At 34.1% G+C, this 20613-nt stretch overlaps 1 protein-coding gene and 1 long non-coding RNA gene across 3 annotated transcripts; one reads left to right on the forward strand and one right to left on the reverse strand.

Moving 5' to 3' along the window:
• Positions 1-2155: 2155 nt before the first annotated feature.
• LOC128196811 (uncharacterized) lies at positions 2156-3630 on the reverse strand. Its single transcript, XR_008249205.1, has 4 exons — positions 3449-3630; positions 3184-3373; positions 2947-3112; positions 2156-2537 (listed from the first exon to the last, which is right to left on the reverse strand). It is a non-coding gene; the product is annotated as an uncharacterized LOC128196811 (long non-coding RNA).
• Positions 3631-12872: 9242 nt separating this feature from the next.
• Positions 12873-16170, forward strand: LOC108339719 (G-type lectin S-receptor-like serine/threonine-protein kinase At1g67520). Of its 2 annotated transcripts, none has more exons than XM_052877908.1 (7): positions 12873-14097; positions 14237-14341; positions 14443-14645; positions 14721-14931; positions 15061-15279; positions 15385-15535; positions 15616-15756. In XM_052877908.1, exons 1-6 carry the CDS (start codon positions 12981-12983, stop codon positions 15525-15527), a joined length of 1998 nt encoding a protein of 665 aa, XP_052733868.1. In that variant the 5' UTR covers positions 12873-12980; the 3' UTR covers positions 15528-15535; positions 15616-15756. The 2 variants fall into 2 exon arrangements, with proteins under 2 accessions (XP_052733868.1, XP_017432407.1); XM_017576918.2 differs by having other exon boundaries at positions 12880-14097; positions 15061-15298; positions 15616-16170.
• The last annotated feature ends 4443 nt before the right edge of the window (positions 16171-20613 follow it).

Here is a 20613-nt window from a genome sequence, read left to right on the forward strand (position 1 = left end):
AGCATTGATCATATCACACATCGCTACTCCACAGGTATAATGTCTTTTTTATTAGTATTTCTATGTTTATTCTTCAAATATTTGTTGATAACTCTTGGATGAAATTTTTATCTTCAGTTCAAACGTCCTCAGAAGCAGCCAATTCATGATACAGTCATACATGAAGATGATGACATGGCTGAAGCAAAGGATGATCCTCTATCAAAGCTAATGACAAGATTGCCCAGGTTGAAAAAAGCACCATTAGAACTATACTGGGATTTGAGAGTATTTGGTCTTCCCCCCCTTGTGCCAGTATATATCACATTGCCTGATGCATTGGAGGTGATTGGGGGAGACAGGATGTTGAATATTTCCATCATTCAACTGTGGTTCATGTAAGATAGTTAATTTTGTCTTTCATATTACTTTTATTTAGATTCTTATAGTTTCTAACAACTTAACTTTGTTTGATGGAAGAACGAATTGGCTGATTCGGGTGGAGGAACAAATCAACCAAGCTCACCTCTGACTTGGACCATAGAAGCACCCAACAATGGAAGAGGTGCTTCGACAATGCAGCGGAATGGGTTGAAGATGACCGGAGGAAACAGAAAAGTAAGTGGAATGAAACAGTGGTTCGGTGAAGGAGAAACTGAAGCACAATTTCAAACGGTGGTGTTCTGTGAATTGGGAAGTGAAATGGAGGCAAAGATTTGGGTGCTGAAATGTGATGCGGATGGGTGGAGATGTGCTAGTAATGGAGCCTAGCTAGGGAGAGAGGCTAGAGGAAACTCTCAAGCTCTCTCTCGGTGACCTTCAATAAGAAGAAAGTTCTGGACAGCATCAATAGAAAACTATTCTTCATTCAAATCAAAGGTGCCCGTTACAAGCAATGGAGAAGGGTATTTAAAGGAGAAACAAAGCTCCTGGTTCATGCCTACACTTAGCTACGTTAGCTATGATGCAAGGGCCAACTGTGCAAGTGGAAAGAAAACGTGAGTGGCTACGTGGCCTATCTAACAAGAAGCTGGTTAAGAAACGTGAGTGGCAATTGGTGCATTTGTTGACGCTGGGCGCAAACCCTCATCTGCTGAGCACTAGGCTTTCTTCAACGCTGGTTGGAATGTGACTCATGTGGGCTTCCAAAGCAGCTTACTATGCATCCAAGTGAAGATTCCAACATTCCTCTAAGTGAAGATTTGGCCTTCTTCTTCATTCTTGATGTTTCCTTGCTTCTTGATTTATCAAGTTTCTTGGCTAGTTGATCCATGATCTCCTAGCTTTATTAGACCCTACAAAACACATATAAACATATTAAAGAGAATCCTACTAAGACTTAGAGAAAGAAAATTAAGAAAGAGTTTTTAACAGTCCTTCTTCACTTCCCTTTCTTAGCCTTAGCTTAAGTTCATACTCCTTTGAATGGACTGTCCTAAATGGGTTTCCATCATTGTTGTTTTAGGTACATGGACACAATAGTTTTATTAATCAAATAGATAATGAAATAATATAAACTAAAACTGAATATTATATATAAAATAAACTATATTGTTCAATATATTAATATGTTCATACAACTAATTGTTCATACATCAAAAAGAAAGATGTTCAATATTAAATTAAAATACTAAAATATGATTGAGATGTTCATTACATTACTAAAAAAGAAACAATATCTAATTTTGATTTTCGTTACTTTCATCTTTTGGCATGCTCGCTTGATTAGATACCTATAATATAAAATAATAGTTAGTCAGTAATATATTTAATAAAAAGAATCAAACAAATAAATTTAACAATTATTATCAGTGATTGTTGAAAGATATCAAACTATGAAGCCAATGGAATCAATACAATATATAAAGGAGATTTTATATCCAATACTAACAAAAAGATAAGATACATGAATAAATAAAATTGTTCCTAATAATACATATATAATATAGATTTCTTTATTATACAATTTGGATAAAAATGTTCCCAACATCTAGCCAACACAGTTTTAAAAGAGGGTCTAGTAGATATCATGTTATTAAGTTGAAAGAGTGTGCAGTTTAGAAAATACAGGTGCTTTATTTATATTAACAGAACAGGAATCAATGAAATAAATAAAGGAGATTTCATATTCTCTAATGACAAAGATATGATAAGAGAGTAAATAAAAATGTTCCTAATATAATATATAGGTTCAGCTTCTTTTTTTCTATAATTATAACAATAATACATATCCATGCACTTTTCCCTTTTATTTGGTTATCAAAATTCAAGTAATAATGGATTAACAATAATTTGAAAGAGAGATAGACCAATTGGCAAAAAATAAACTAATTAAGTGCAAATTATATAAGACAACACACAAGTATGAAGAAAAGCTACCTTCCACACCACATCTCTTTTTGCACTACCAACTACACATGGATGACATGAGCAAAGTAATATTCTGACAAATGAATCTGGAGCATGTTTCAGAGTGGTGACATCATAAGCAGAGCTTAACCAACACCTCAACAGATGGAACAGACGAAACTTGAGGGTTCAAAGAAATATCAATATCACTACAAATTCAAATATTAAGAGTTTAAAAGCAGAGTGGCAAATATTAAGATTGACGGAGGCAGAAATACAAGACTATGATTGAAATGCTATACAACACTAGGACTATGTTTGATATCTTCTATAATAGTTAGTGAGAACTGACAAGTGGTGTGGAAAAGAACACTTAATAATAAAAATTGAACTCCAAAATAGATTGTTGTAAGCCTCTTGGCCAATAAGACCGACAAGATAGGCACAGACATTATTTACTAGATTGTGGAAAAAATTACTCTAACCACATTAGGCACCAGTTTTTCCAGAAGGAAAACTAAAGATACTAACAACTGTTACCAATCTTATAAAACATATAAGTCCAGCTGACTAATTTAACTATTAAATATGCATATCAGTGTACAATAAGCTATTTACCTTATTTTTAAGGCTAAATTTTTTTCTCCAATCAAAGAAAGGTACTTTGAAAATTCCAAGAATAGATCTTCAGATAACTTAGGAGCAGACGTGATAATCTTCCTAGTAACATTATATGTCATTCTTCGAATATCCCACCTCGGATGACATATAAAAAAACCAGTAACTGCATTAAGTTAACAATAAATTAGTCAACTTAAAATATATAGGAATTTGATGAAATGCAAAATGTTTTACCTGTAACAACAATTTGACAGAGAAGTTGGATAATGTACTGTAGGATGAAGAAAACAAAACACAATAAAGACATAAACTGTAGACAACTTTTTGACATTTATAATAAAATTTACTGTTGTAAATGTTCCACAAGAAGCACTTCAAGAAGATCAACACATGCCATGCTATCCTCAATTGATAGCTTTGAAGCCTACAGAGAAAATTTTTAGATATGTAGAATAAATCCTGTGTAATGCTATAAAACAATTTTTAGTTGAGTAATCACCACAGAAATTGGCACAACCGAAGATTCATTTTGTGATATCAGAGCCCATATCTTTTCTTTTACCAATGCTTCCTCTAGGCAAGTAGAACACAACAGAACAAATGAAAAATTTTGGCAAAAAAAAATTGAGAAGGCAAAGAATTGAGAGCATTGATATGCTTGTGAACGAGAGAGGGAGAGGGAGAGAGAGATTGGGGGACAGAAGTTCTCTAAGTGTTGGGGAAGCTTGTCTTTACGAAATCAGAAATTGTGAGTGAAATTAGGAGAGGCAAATCCTTATTTATGATTTCTTATAAACCTGTTTTTTCGACAGACCATATGCCATTAGTAATTATCCTTCAGAAAATTCCCTCTTTCGAGTAGTGTATGGCGATTGGTAATTTTCAAGGTGGGACGTGCAGCGAGCTTGAAGGTGATAACGGTTGAAATACCATTATTTTTATACTTAATTTGGATAATAAATCAACCCTTTTTTACTTAGAAACTTGCTTTAACTCATGTTTTTGCTTTAGTTTTGTGAATAAAAGAGTTGAAGGTGAATTTATTAGTTTTGTGCTAGATTCCTTTGATTTTGTAGGCTATTGGAATGATTTGAAAGAAAAGTTAAAGTACCAAATGGTTGAAATGTAGAAAATTCAACCAGAACACGGAGAAGTCAAGCAGTCAACCAGAGTGCAGAAAAGTCAACCAGTCAACTAGAGTGCAGAAAAAGTAGCGCTGAGTGCCAGTTTTATGCCGCTTAGCGCCAGTTGACTGCCGTACTTGCCGCTGAGCGCCATTTTGGGCGCTGAGCGTTGTCGACTTGGGCCTGGGCCTGTTTTCTGTATTTTTAATGAATTATTTAAGGTTTTAGTCGACCTAGGGTTCATATCTTTGGATAGAAAGAGGCGAAATCACACTCCTTTCACCCCTTGGAGGTGGATTTTGGATGCGGAAGCTCCTTTCTTCAAATTCTAGGGTTCTATTTTTCATTCTTTTCATCTAGTTTCACCATGTCTATGGTGAACTAAACCTCCATTGTTGTTGGGGAACCGATGTAATCCTTTGAAACTCTCATGTATTGAATTGGTTCTATATTTTATATGTTTTGCTTCATTAATTGTTAGGGTTTTTCTTCTACACTCTATGCATGCTTTGTTTAACTCATTCAATTGCATGATCATTGATGTTATTTATATGGACACATATAAGTAAATTTAGAACTGAGGAAATTCTCCCAAGAGCAATATTACCTAGACATAGGGATAGGAGGATTGGTTGCCTTTAAGCTTCTGTGCGAATGTAATGCATGAATAGTTGCTAGGGAGACAAGACATTGTAAACTAGTGATTAGGATTAGGCTTTCTTCACCGAGACATCGGTTTAAGGTAAATTAGAAAGTGACATTAACATTAATGAAGAAAGATGAATTCATGAACACAGGAGAGTGGATAGGATAAGTCGAAAACCTCAACAACATAATCATTCATATTTTACATCAATCTTTTTTGCTTCTTTCAATCCAATTGATCAAAACTTGCATTCATGTTTATTTTCCGCAATTCAAACACAATGATTTTTCTTACAAGTCTAATTTAAACAAGAAATCACATAATTGTTTAGGTCGTGAGTCCTTTGGGAAACGATACTTGGTCTTACCATTTTATTATTACTTGATACGATTCGGTACACTTGCCGAGTGTTAACAGAAGCGCTGACTTACAAGGAGAGAAAATGTTGAAGAAGAAAAGGAAGAAGTTATATATGCGAAAAGCGACAACACATAACGAGTGGGAAAGTGAAAAATGTAGGAATTTCAATAACGGTTCACCATGAACCATCGTCGTATGCCTTGGTAGAACTTTAACGTCGATTGATCACATAATCGTCATAATATGTAAGACTTTTAATGACAATTCTTAGTAGAACTATTGTTGTATGTCTTGGGATGACTTTTAATGACAGTTCTTATATGTTTTTATTGTTGATATTAGGTATAAGTTTCTACAATTACGAGTAAGTAGTAAATTTGTCCAATAAACTATAAATGCTAGATAATATGTTAATAAAGTATAATTAGTTCAATACTTTTTATTTTTCTTAACATCCAAACTTTAACTTGAGAGACACTCTTTTTAAGTCATGTTAAGCATCAATATGGTCTATGTCATCTTAGATAGGTTGACTTATCAATGCACACCAATCATTTGCTATCACATGAAAAATATTAAAAAAGAAAAACAATAACAAAAGAACATTGGAAAATCAAACTAAACCCATGAAAAAAAATAAAAACATAGCAAGGTTCCTTCAAAAGAAGCAAAACAACTCATAGGAAGTTTTTACCTATTATGAAAAAATCAAGAACAATCCTAGATAACATAATATCATACAATTTATAATGATTTTTATATTTCTAATCTTAAAAAAGCCAACTTATCCACACAATGATTTCATCACTAAAAATATAAGAACACTTAAACTTTATTCTTTTAAATATCTCCAAGCATTTTCTCTATCTTCCTCAATAAGAGACCAATGAACAATTTGAGAAACAACAATAATCTTAATAGTAAAAAATCACTTTCCAACCAAATATATCTAATGTAAACCTCCTAAGAATGCTTAATAGCAAAAATAACTCCTGTAATTTTACAATATAAAAAATTTTATGCCTCCCAAAAAATAGAAAAACTACCAATATATTCACTTGCCTTTAAAATATCCAACACAAGTCACAAGACTATGACTTCCAAAACATGCACCATCACTGTTCACATTAATCTAACCAATATGTTCAGGAATTAACAAAAGACTTGTATATGAGAAGAGTTTCTTCATGATTGGTGAATTATATCAAAAGATTTTAAAATAAAGAAAATCATGTATATCTTTTTTCATATGTTTCATGAAAATTTACTCGTAAATCTTACATATCCTCTAGTATTGTGTACCGTAATTTGTAATGAAACACTTTGCTGAAATTTGTTATAATATGCTAAATCTTGTCTAAATTGTAGAGGTTCCAAAAATCTCTCTTAATAAAACTTGGGTTAAATATGTTTTTAGTCCTTCAATTATCAAGCGATTTTGTTTTTCGTCCCTCTTTCAAACTTTGTACGCTTTGATCCCTCTCCTTAAGGAAACTATATTTTTTTGTCCTCCAAAACTAACGACGTTAGAATTAGACTGAGTTGGCTAACAAATTGTCTCGTCATTATTTTTTTTTTTGACACTAAGTCAATTGGTCCCTCACCGTGCAGTAATGACCGAACACTATTGTTAATGGCCGAACGGTTGTGACGACTGAATGGTAATGGTGACCGAACGGTATTGTTAATGGTCGAACGGTTATGACGACTGAATGTGATGGTGACCGAACGGTGATGGTGACTGAATGGTGATGGTGACCGAACGGTGAGGGACAAATTGACTCGATGTCAGAAAAAAAATGACGTGGCACTTCACAATTAGCCACCTCACTTGATTTTTAACGACGTTTGTTTTGGACGACCAAAAATTATGGTTTCTTTAAGGAAAGGGATGAAAGCTTACAAAGTTTGAAAGATGGACAAAAAACAAAATCGCTTGATAGTTGAGGGACTAAAAACATATTTAACCCATAAAAGTTTTTACTTTTATTCCCGCTTCTGCTGTCACAAAACAATATTTTGAAAATAAAAAACAAAATAATACTTTTAAATGTCTTTGTATTTCTCTTGAGACCATAACTTCACTTTACCTCCATTAAATCTCCTTTTGCAATAACCCATTATCGCATCTCACCATCATGACAGCAGGGAAAAACGAAATGAGAGGGAAAGAGAAAGTGGAGGGCTCACCATGGGTCACTGTTATTATAGTTGATCAAAGACATTGTGGCTCATTGTTGTTGCACGGGCTCCATTGCAAGAAAGAACAAAGCCAAGAACTCGGGAGAGCACCACAAAAAAATGTCTAAATAATAATTAATTTTAAAGACATAAAGTGATTAATTATTATAGTAATTAATTTAGATATTAATTCTTTTGATATTCAAAACATCGATAACTAATATTAGAAACTAAATTATAAAAACTATTTTAGATATCTATAATTTTTAGTTTACAAATTAATTATTACAGTGATTAATTATTTTTTATTTTTAAAATTGATTATTACTTAAATGTTTTCTTGTGAGAAGGAGTTTTCAAAGGCGGAAAGTATCCGAGATCACTACAACGATTTTTACAAGTTTTATTGGACCAAGATACTTTACAATGTGTTTCTTAGCCTTTTAATTTTTTATCGGGAAAAAAGTTGTGGACCTAGGAAAAGAAGAAAGACAAGAACTTGAGGGAGAAATAGTTTTCAAGGGTCCAAAGTATCTAACGTCACTGCAACAATTTTACAAGGTTTATTGGACCAATATATAAGTGTTTCTTAGCCTTTTTTTATTTTTATCTCTGAAAACAATTCGGCCATAAGATTTTTACATGTTAAACTTATGTGATTGGTAAATTGTTTCTAGTCTTTGGTGAATTAGTATTTTAATTTGTGATATTTTAGAAATAGGTTAAATTTTGGGATATGATCGGCTTTCGAGCAGTGTCCCATTTATGAAAGCTATCATTCTAAGTTCCCTTTTAATATGTATTTTAATTAATTTATAATGAATACTATTAAGTTAATATCGTTTGATGAAACTGGAGTAGCTTTAAACTACTGAATCAAATCGTCCAACTCACTTGTATATTTGTGATTTTAATTTATTCTTTTTTTTTTCAGCCAAATAATGTTTCAAGTGTTCCTAACACTTCAATAGAAAGGAAGAAAATCATCTGCAATCAACAACCCATAGTGTATTTTCTTGAGTAACAACAAAAAAAAATTATAGTTCTTTATGTTTCATAAACCCACAATTTTCAAAAGTCCGATTAAGGATATCTTTAAAAGAAGTCACTTTATTAAAATTGTGTATAGATTATAACTCAGAATTCCCACCTAAACAAAAGAGTTTTTAGGCATATCCAAACAAAATTAACTCAAACTCAAAAAAACAAGGACAAAAAAAATGCAATTGCATTGTTTTTCATCGTTTAGGTCATAACTCCTTCCACTTCTCAAGCTTTATTTCTTTTCCTCTATTCGTGGCTCTCATTTTCTTTCTTTCAATTATAGAACAGGGATGCAAAACTTTCACTCAGAAATTTAGTATTGTCTTTTAGGGGTCAAATTTGTGTTGCATACATATGTGTCTCTAAATCATGATGTTAATTCATTAATTAACTTGACTTAGTCGACGTTAACGTTACACTCAATTTTAGATTGAATTTTTTTATTAAGGCATTTTAGTGTTGATCAAACCAATACTAGTGTATTTTTATTTTAGAATTTATTTAATTTAGCACGGGTTGGTCAATACCAATGATAGTAAATTAAAAAGATCTCTTACAATACATTCATATTCAACAAAATTAACAAAAAAATAGAAAAAAAATTATAATAAATGAAAGAAATGAATGTGTATGTATGAACATGGAGGGAAGAAATGAGTATGAAGGAAAAATATGGATGAAGGAGAAGAGGAGAAGAACTTGGATAAAGGAAATGAGAAAAAATAAATTAGATGAATAAATTTATGTCAATGAAGAAGATGGATGTGGGTGAAAAATATGAGTGTGAAGATATTTTTAAATATAAGTGTTATAAGATTTATATAAAAAACAAGAGAAGAAAATTACGAGTGAAAAAAATTGTCATGTTTAAATTTGGACCATTAAAATAAAAGTAATCTACAATTTATATTCAATATTAAGAGAAGACATGAAATTTATAACATAGGGTTAACTTAGTTTATGATTAACTTAAATTAATATAAATACTAAAAACAAATAAGATAAGGTCAAGGTGAACTGTCGAAACTAACCTTATTTATTTTAGTTTTTTTATTATAATTAGTATTAGTTAAGTTATTACTAACTTAAATAAATAAAATATTAAAATAAAATAAGATTAGGTATACTTAATTGAAACTAACTTAACTAAATAAAATATTAAAACTAAATAAGATTAGTGTTTACTATATATTAACCTTATTTATTTTAATATGTATTTTATTTTTATAGTTAGCATCTACTTAGTTAGGGATGACAATGGGTCGGGTCGGATACGGATAGTGCCTACCCGCAACCTAACTCATATGTAAAAACTTGTACCCGTTATCCGCCCTACTACCCCGTTGGATACCCGCATAAAAAAATTCACGGATTTTTTCCAACCCGCAGATACCCGTTGGATACCTTCTTCCAATTACTAAGCGCAAATTATGGCCCAAACTTTATTCTCCTTTCTTATTCAGAACTCATAAACCCTAGTGTTTTCAGTTCAAAGAGAGTAGTCGTCTCCTCCTCCACTTGCGGACTGTCCTCCATCCACCTAGAAGCGTCGCGTTCTCCTCCAGCTGGCCCAGACCATCGTCGTCGCCACCGCCTACGAGAGTTAAGGGGAGAAAAGCAAACCCTAGTCATTTTTCTTTTCGTTTTATTTTTTTTCTTCTCTTCAAAAATCTCAAATCCTAAGATATTGGGAGGGATGTTAAAATAGAATGGCTTAGTTTCTCACACCAAGAGGGGGGTGAATTGGTGAAGTGTAAAAATTATTATCTTTCAAAAACTAATTCACAAAATAAGATGCTTTTACACTTTTCTTGAATCGCAAGTTAAAAGATATGCAATGCAACAGTAAACTTAATTGAATATACTAACAACGTAATTGACTTAATAAAAGAGTGTAGGGATTAGAAAATTCAAATGATGATTTTTGTACTGGTTCGGCCAAGCCTACATCTAGTGTCCTTCCAACCATAGGAAGCAAATGCACTATAAAGATCAAGGTTTTTACAACAAGGTTTTTACCGAGACCTTACGTCAAAAGTGTAAAACACCTATCTAAATCTCTAATCTAAATATAGGCAGTAAACAATACAGACACGCAACAAGAACACCCTCTTCTATTGTCAAACCCTTTGAGTCACCCTCAAAGTCAAGAACACAGTTCTTCTTCCTGTAATCACAACAAGTAAACGAGTCAATCTTCATGATTGCAAAAATTCCTGATCACGCAGATTACACCTTTCTGTGTAGATAGATCAAATGTTCAAACCCAGAAAATCTTACTTCTCAAGAAACCTCTAAGACTTGATCACCACGATCAATCTCTGGTTCTTGGAGCTTCTCTTTTCTCTGTAAGAAATCACAGCATTTTCTAAAATATATGAAAGTGTTAGAATCAAAAGTTCTTACAGAATTCAAATCAGCGTCAATTTATGGCATTACACACATCACACGCATTTTAATCGATTTAGTTATTAATCTAGTCGAATACACTTTGTAGTTATAACAAACTAACAACAATCACAACATTTAATTGATTACACATTTAATACAATTGACTTGCAATAAATGTTTGGTTAACATATTTAAAAATATGACCGTCATGTCAATTGTGACAAGCATTTAATAGTTTTCAAAAACTTAACAGACTTAATCGAATATAAGAAGCATTCATTTGATTAAGTAAAAACACTTAGAACAATTTTTGAAAACTTTTCTCTTCAAAATATCTCATAGCACACTTGAAAAGAGTTTGTGCAAACCCACGAGTTTTAATCAATTCATCCCATAATGTAATCGACTTAAAGTTGTTTATTTTGCCACACATTAAAGTTCAACCAAAGTGTTTGTGGTTTTCCATTTCCAAAAACTCATGTCAAGCATACACATATAAAATCACTTATTAAACACAATGATATGCAATGAACAACACAATCATGTTCACAAATATGCTTATACAAATTTATCATAGTAAACAAAAACATATAACGTGTAAGCATAGAACATGTAACACAGAAGACTCATGTGTTATTAATTATGTGTTGTCATATTAAAAACATAGATATCATTGAGATTGTAGGTTCAGCTAAACCAATACTCCCCTATCAACAATCTCAACATGGGATGTGCGATGTAAGTAAGAGAATGGAAGGAAGAGATGTTGACTTGTTCGCGAGGGTGTGAGAGGACGAAACTTTGGGGGTTTTATGGTTTTGGGAAGAAGAAAGGAAAGATCTTTGAGAGCGAGAGAGATTTCTTGCGTTTTTGGAAAAACATGAGGGAAAATCTAATTAGTGAGGTAGTGAGGAAGACAAAGGAAAAAGAATTGGGACAACTCCTTAGGGTTTTACGGTAGAGGGATGGGAAGGAATGAGACAACTCTTTTTCCTTATTTTGATTGAAGAGAAAACCCTAAAAAGAGATTTGGGCTTTGGCCTATTTTTACAAAAAATTAAATAGTTAAAAAAAATAATGGGATAAAATTGTAATTTTATTATTCAAACGGGTAATGGATACCCGCAGGTACGGATAGTGTGATACCTGAACCCGACCCGTTAACAAGCGGGTATTAAAATATCCGCTACCCGCAGGTACCTCTTACCCGCGGGTACTAAATACCTGTAACGGATTTTACTTACGGATATCCGCGGATTCGGATTTATTTGTCATCTCTACACTTAACCAATACTTAATAAATATATCTAAATATTAAAAATAAAAAAGGTTAATATCTACTAAGTCGATACTATCCTTATTTTTTTTATATAATTAACATCTATTTAGCTTGTACAATCTTAAATAAATTTTTATTTTAGTTAACGTTTATTAAATCTATGTTTTTTTTTCTTTGTTTTAAAATTAATCATTTGCATCGTATTATAATTAACTAAACTGACATTAATAACATTATCATTTGGTCGCCTCTAATATTTGAAAGTTATATTTATTGCAAACCATCAAATTCTCTTTTGGGTGAGGAAGCCTATTAATTCCCTGTGGCTTGGACCTCTCCTGAACAAATATAGTTAATTCTTTTTGCATTGCTTGCTCTCAATCATGCGCTTTCTATTTGGCTTAGTGGAATGCTGGAGAGTTGTTTTTCTTTTTTTTAACTCCATTCACTAAGTGGATATAGATTTTGTTTTTAATTCTCATTAAATTTTGGTCGCCTATAGGAAAAGAAAATTATTGTGTTCATCTGTTAAATGAGTGTGTCGCTGATTTATGATTGATACATATAATGTCCATGCATATTCATCTCAACTTATTTAACAACACTAAAAATATTCTCTCATTTATTGACCCAAATGATTTTTCAAGTGAAATAGTTCTGTATCATTTTGTGTTCAATTTGTTGTAAAAGAAAACCTTGATTTGTTATAATTGTTTAAAATAGTTAAACAAAGTTATTTTCAATTTAAAACTAACCTTAAGCATAGCGAAAGTTACCGAATGTAAAGGACAATGATGTTTTCATAGTCGAAAACAAGTTTCCATATTGGTAGTAATACTCTTATATATTCTGGATGTACCATAAAAAAAAGCCAAAAGTTACGGAATGCACTTGAAAAATTGAAAGCAGTTAACGAGCACCACTCGTTACTCCTAAATGATAAACGATGGTCCCTTCCCACATCCAGGGTTAGTAAACCTTGCAGTCTGAACTTTCAAATTCGAAGATGGTCAATTGTAAACCTCAACATTTTCTGCTTGCTTTGAGTTTCTGCTGGTGGACTACTTCTATCCACGTCAGCTCTGAAAAGCACAGTCTGAAACCTGGAGAAAAACTGAACAGCACCACCCTGTTACGTTCTGAAAAAGGTTATTATGTTATTAAGATTGTAACAAGTTACTTGCAGATCTATGGCCCCAAAAATGAGAATTGGCCAGTGTGGATTGGTAATAGAAATCAACCTGTTGACACGGGTTCTGCAGTTCTGCTGCTAAACCACTCTGGTGTACTGAAAATAGAATCCAAAGATATTGAACCCATCATCCTTTACTCTTCACCACAACCTTCCGAAAACACTGTGGCCACCTTGTTGGACACGGGCAACTTTGTACTGCAACAACTTCACCCCAATGGAACAAACACAACGCTGTGGCAAAGTTTTGATTACCCTACTGATAATTTGTTCCCTGGGATGAAGTTAGGTGTCAAACACAAGAGTGGTCATAAATGGTCACTAGTTTCGTGGTTGACCTCTGAAAAACCAAGTCTTGGGGCATTTGAACTTGAATGGGAACCCACTGAAAGGGAATTGACCATCAAGCGAAGAGGAAAATTATGTTGGGCAAGTGGGAATCTGGGAAACGGTGGATTCATACACGACACATATTACATTATTGTCTCAAATGAAAACGAAAGCTACTTCTCAATCACAACTTTGAATGGAGAGCTTACAAGATGGGTGCTTTTAGAAACTGGGCAGCTGATAAATCGGAATGGAGCCGATAATAATGTTGCGAGGGCTGATCTGTGTTATGGCTACAACACAGATAAAGGGTGCCAACGATGGGAGGATATACCCTTATGCAGGCATCCTGGTGATGCATTTGACAGCAGGGAAGGGTACCCCAATGAAGACATGGCAAAATTTCTAGAAAATTCGAGTTATGGGCTAAGTGATTGTCAGGATATGTGCTGGAGAAACTGCAATTGTACTGGATTCAAAAACTATTATGATGATGGTGGAACTGGTTGTGTATTCTATCACAAGAACTTCACCACGGGTACTAATTTTGCAAGTGGGGGCTCTAAATTCTTCGTACTTGTAAACAAACCCCATCACAAAGGTATGTTTATCTTACAGAATTTCAAAACTTCCTAGTACTTCCTTTTTAATTTAGTTTATAACTTTCAAAGTAGCACAAAAGTTACTGATATTTAGCTTTATTCCCTTGTGTTTGTGAATGCCGAATGGTTCATATGCAGGTAAAAAAATGTGGATATGGATAACTGTTGTATCAGTAGTAGCTGCTCTGTTAGTAATCTCTGCAATTACTCTTGCCATAAAGAAAAGAAAACGTCGTCTTGAAGGTTGGTTATACATGTGAAATAAACATGGTTCAAGATGCTTTATTGAACTCAATCCCTTGATTTGATCCCAATCTTAATCATTCATATTTCAAACTAAACAGGGAAAAAAAGAAAAGGGGTGGAGACTAAGAATATGGCAGATTTAGCAGCATCAAATAGATTCTATGATGTCAAAGGCTTTGACGATGAATTAAAGATCAGACAAAATCTAAAAGTGTTTCCCTTTACATTGGTATTGTGGGCAACAGAAGATTTTAATCCTGAAAACAAATTAGGTGAAGGAGGATTTGGACCTGTTTATAAGGTGATATGAAGCCAAGTTTTAATTTACTAAGAACTTTCTCTAATAAAGGTCTAATAATCCTTTTGTTGCCATTAGGGAATCCTTCCTTCTGGGCAAGAAGTTGCCATAAAAAGACTTTCAAAATCATCAAGACAAGGAATTGTGGAATTTGAAAATGAACTGGTGCTTATATGTGAACTTCAGCACACCAATCTTGTACAACTACTTGGATATTGTATTCACGAAGTGGAAAGGATTTTAATTTATGAGTTCATGTCAAACAAAAGCTTGGACTACTATCTATTTGGTGAGAATTATTTCTCAACTTAATTTTGCAATATGCTTCATGCTTGTGTAATTTAGGAAAGTCCTTTTGCTTTGTTACCTTTAATGTAGTATATATTCTCAGAATATTATGTTTCCTTTCCTTGAGAAGATTGTGACAGAGGCAAGATTTTGGATTGGACGAAGCGCTTCAATATAATAGGAGGAATCTCTCAAGGATTACTATATCTTCATAAGTACTCGAGACTAAAAATAATTCATAGAGACTTGAAAGCCAGTAATATACTTCTTGATGAAAATATGAATCCAAAGATTTCTGATTTTGGATTGGCAAGAATGTTTACACAGGAAGAGTCCATGACAAATACTAGTAGGATTGTTGGAACCTAGTAAGCTTTCAAAATTATTTCTTTCCAACAAAATAATATGTTAATAAAGTTTGTATTTTCATACTGTGAATTACTTTTTCTTGTAGTGGTTACATGTCTCCTGAATATGCCATGGAAGGAATTTTTTCTACAAAATCTGACGTCTACAGCTTTGGAGTGTTGCTACTTGAAATCGTTAGTGGAAGAAGAAATACTAGCTTATATGATGTTGATCAACCTCTTAATCTAATAGGACATGTACGTGAAATTACTATATAAAAAGTGTTCTTTTTCTTAATATTATTTTCCTTTGTCTAATTTGTCTAAAATGTTGATAGGCATGGGAGTTATGGAAAGAAAGTGCAGTTCACCAATTAGTAGATCCATCATTGAGTGAGTCCTTTGATTTTGAAGAAATGAAAAGATGCATTCATGTGGGTCTCTTATGCGTGTCACAATATGCAAAAGATCGACCAACAATGTCTGATGTTATATCAATGTTAACAAAAGAAAGTTCAATAGTTACCTTGCCTCAAAGACCTGCTTTCTATTTGGAAAGAGATTACTCTTATAAGGAAGTATCTTATGAAGAGTTAAATACTGACTCTATGGAAGAAATTACTACTTCCTCTTGAGTGTAGATCGATATTCTTGTTTTATTTATACATAGTTTAATTTCAATTTTGGTTCTCAGTTATTGTAACTATAGTTTCAGTTACTCAAGTTTCAATTATGCTAATTAGATTCACGTCATCTACCTATCACAAATATGTGAATAGATTGTAATTGTGTCAATTAGGTCATGCATATAAAGCAATTTTGAAATGTGAATTGAAGTTTAATTACTTATGAGAGTGTATAAGAATCAACAATCATGCAATTGCAATATTGGAGGGATTTGCAATAATTGAAAGAATTTGGACGAGAGTATGCAATTGCAGTAATGTAGGGATATGCAATTATTGAAGGATTTGGATGAGAGTGTGTAAATCAACAATGGTACAATTACAAAAATTGGACATGTGAATTTGGCCACACTCACGTGATTCATATGAAACACTTTTTAAAGTTAAAAATAATTTAAATTGAAAATGAAAAATAATACACAAAAATATTTATACACATGAAAAATATTTATTCATTCCAAATCCAAATTAAATGAGTAAGTTTGACTTAAGTTAGGCTATACCAACACCATCTTAGGTTGGTCGAGAGGGTCTAGTGAAGCCCATTCTAAGTTAGGCTAAGTCAGATAATGGCCTATATGATATATCATAATTTAATACCCTAGTAAAAAAAAAGTTTTTTAACGTGCTATATACGCTTCGGTTTTATCGAAATCTAAACGTATAAAAGCACGATGACATTTTCGTAGTTTTAACGAAAGTATATGCCTCGGTTGTACAGGAACCGATGTCTAAAGGGGATACTACCTCGGTTCTGAGAACAACCGAGACAGAAAACCCTGCTGCACACTTGCAAAAAGGACTTTTCACTTTCTAGACTTTTTGAAATAGGGCTACGACCTCGGTTCTGAGAACAACCGAGGCAAAAAACCCTGTTGCCCACTTGCAAAGAGGACTTTTCACCTGACAAACTTTTTGTTGTAATTTGAGATAATATCTTTAGAATCTTTCTAATTAGAGGAAATAGATACATAATCTTTTATTTTATTTTATTTTCCTAGTTTTCCTATTTCTCTTTTTAGGAGAATTAGATTATTACAAATAGAGGGTATGAGAATGTATTTTTCGTGATTGAGAATAATAAAATAAGTCTTATTTTCAACTTGGTGTCAGAGCTCCTGATCTTGGGGCTCCATTTTGCTGCAACAGTCACACCGTCGCCGCTGTCTGACCATTGTCGTTGCCGCCATCGCCGGTTGGGGTCGTTGATAGGGTAAAAAGGTGCGGTTAACACCGGCGATCACAACGCCAAAATTTGCTCCGTCAGAGGATCCGCCACTATCGTCGGCAAGTGTAGCCCAAGCGCCCACCTCCAGCGAGCCCCACTCGCCGCCGCTGCCATAGACAGGGTCGCCGGAGCCTGCTGAGTCTATTCCTAGGGTCGGTGACGACTTGTTTAGGATATATTCCAGTAGATCTGAGTTTTAAGTTTTGCCCCTTTGTTTCTTGGTGCGACCTACTCACCGCCGCTGCCACAGAGGAGTCGCCGGAGCCTCTTGAGTCTGTTCATAGGGTTGGTGACGACCCGTTTGGCCTATATTTGAGTAGATCTGAGTTTGAAGGTTTTGTTCCTTTTCTTGGGTACAGGATGTCTGAAGTAAAAATTATTCCTTTGGGGGTACCTAATGACCTACCAAATATAGGAAGTACCTGTTGGTTGGATGGTAAGAATTACTTACAATGGAGGCAATTTATTCGAAGGGTTCTCAAGGGTCGTTCAAAACTTGATCACATAGATGGAGGAGGACCAGGACCAGACGACACTCATTTTTAGATTTGGGACAATGAAGATTCATTAATTATGACTTGGATGTGGAAATCCATGATTCCTAAGATAAGGAAAAATTATATGTTTCATTCTTCTGCAAAAGAAATATGGGATGATTTACAGAGTACCTTTTTTTTTTAAAAAGGATCTTGCTGCTTACTATGACATAAAGAACAAGATATTTAATACAAAACAAGGCTTCCTTTCCGTATCAAAATATCACGGAATCTTGAATGGTCTTTGGATGGAACTCGATCAGATCCCAACAATAAAGATGTGTAAAACAAATGCTGCCGTTCTTGCTAAATTCATTGAAAGGGAAAAAATCTTTAAATTTCTCCTGGGCCTGAATCATGAGTACGACCCAATTCGAGTTCAGATTTTTGGAAGAGAAAAATTACTATCCTTGTCAGAAGTTTTCTTTATGGTAAGAGGAGAAGAAACCCGAAGAACTGTCATGCTTAATGGAGGGATCTCCAACACAGGCTCTGCCATGACAAATGGAAAGGGAGTCCACAAGGGCACAAATGCTAGGGGAAAGACGTTTAAAAAAGGTAATCATGGGGACTATTGTTCATATTGTAAAAGATCTGGACATACCAAGGAAATATGCTTCAAACTCCATGGAAGAAAGAATGTTCTCGAGCGCATGGGAAACAACAAAGGGTCTACTCAAAGATGGGTAAATCATACTACCTCAGAATGGGAAGCCACCAATCCATCTAGTCCTTCACACACACCACCAAATCTTAATATGAAAGCTTATAAGGAGAAACTCAAACGCTTGGAAGTAATGGTTGAATCAATGAGTAAGCCCTCTGAATCATGTACTCTGTCCATAAAAGGTAAGATTTGTCTCAATACTATTGGTCATGTGTCTCAACGTATTTGGATCCTTGATTCGGGTGCAACTGATCATATGACACCTTATAGTGGGGTCTTTCGACTCATATGGAAAAAGCAATGAAGAACAACTTATTACAGTTGCAAATGGTCAGGGTATACCTATATGCGGTTCTGGGAATATAATTTTAGACTCATCTATTATATTAAAGGATGTTTTACATGTTCCTCAATTAGCTAATAGTCTTATCTCTATGAAAAAACTCATTGTTAACACTTCGACAAGTGTACTGAATCGTATCAAGTAATAATAAATGGTAAGACCAAGTATCGTTTCCTAAAGGACTCACGGCCTAGACAGTTTTATGTGATTTCTTGATTAAATTAGACATGTAAACAAAATCTTTGTAGTTCAATTGCGAAAAGTGCTTCAGAAGTCGGTTCCCCCAATTAACAAACGTCTAAAGTGCTTCAGAAGTCGGTTCCCTCCATATCTTTGTAGATCTATTTAGACGTCTGTTATGGAGGGAACCGACTTCTGAAGCACTTTAGACGTCTGTTAATTGGGGGAACCGAAGTCTAAACCCTACCCCCAGAAATTTAAAAAGTTACTTTTTGACTCCATTTAGACGTCTGATCCCGCCACTCCGACTTCTGAAGCCATTTAGACGTCTGTTAATTGGGGAACCGACGTTTAAACCCTAAATCCAGAAATTTAAAAAGTCACTTTTTGACTCCATTTAGACGTCTGATCCCGCCACTCCGACTTCTAAAGCACTTTAGACGTCTGTTAATTGGGGGAATCGACGTCTAAATTTTGGCATTAAAACACTGTGAACGCGAGACAACCATTACGCGCACTCATTGTTCATCATCTTCGTCGCGTTTTCTCTCTACGGGTTATGCTTTTCAGGTTCGTTTTATCACTTTTGCACCGTTTTAAACTAATTTTACTCCGATTAAATCACTCTTTGATGCATTATCTTTCATTTGAACCGATTAAAATGCATTTTCGTTGGGTTTTGGTGCAGTTATTCTCGTGTCTTTAGGCGACGTTCTATGGCGGCGATTTCTTGTGTTTTGTACTCATCCAATTCCCTCCACTACGTTTTTAAAACCATCCAATAAAAAAAAAGTACAATACATTCTCTTCAACTAAAATATAAAGTTGTAAACTCGAATCACCATGAGTCAGGAGCAACCTCAGAGACGTCTAACCTATATGGATCGGACATCTATATAGACGTCAGACCTATATAGGTCGGACGTCTATATAGACGTCAGACCTATATAGGTCCGACGTATATAGAGACGTCTGACCTAAAGGGTTCGACGTTTCATTAACGTCACCCATATAGACGTCGGACAAAGATCAGACGTTAAAAGCCCAAAATAACAGACGTCTAAAGTCCTTTTTGCACTAGTGCGACTTATCCTATCCACTCTCATGTATTCATGAATTCATGTTTCTTCATTAATGTTAATGCCACTTTCGAATTTACCTTAAACCCGATTTCTGGGTGAAGAAAGCCTACACCTAATCACTAGTTTACAATGTCTTGTCTCCCTAGCAATTAATCATGCATTACATTCTCACATAAGCTTAAAGGCAACCGATGCTCCTATTCCTATGTCTAGGTAATATTGCTTCCGGGAGAATTTCCCCAGTTCTATAGATTTCCTCATATGTGTCAATAGTGACAAAATCAATAATCATGCAATTGAATGAGTTAAACAAAGCATGCATAGAGTATAGAGGAAAAACCCTAACAATTAGTGAAGTAAAGCATATATAATCAAGAATCAATTCAATACATGAAAGTTTCAAAGGATTACATCGTTTCCCCAAAAACAATGGAGGTTTAGTTCACCATAGACATGGTGAAACTAGATGGAAATAATGAAAAGAATGAAAGATAGAATCCTAAAAATGGCCCAAGCCTAATTAAACAGCGCTCAGCGGTAGAATTGCACTCAGCGGTAAGTGCGGCACTCAGAATTAGCCCTCAACGATGACGCTTAAGCTCGAGAGAGTGTAC

The sequence above is a fragment of the Vigna angularis genome, chromosome 5 (assembly GCF_016808095.1).
Source record: "Vigna angularis cultivar LongXiaoDou No.4 chromosome 5, ASM1680809v1, whole genome shotgun sequence".
NCBI lineage: Eukaryota > Viridiplantae > Streptophyta > Magnoliopsida > Fabales > Fabaceae > Vigna > Vigna angularis.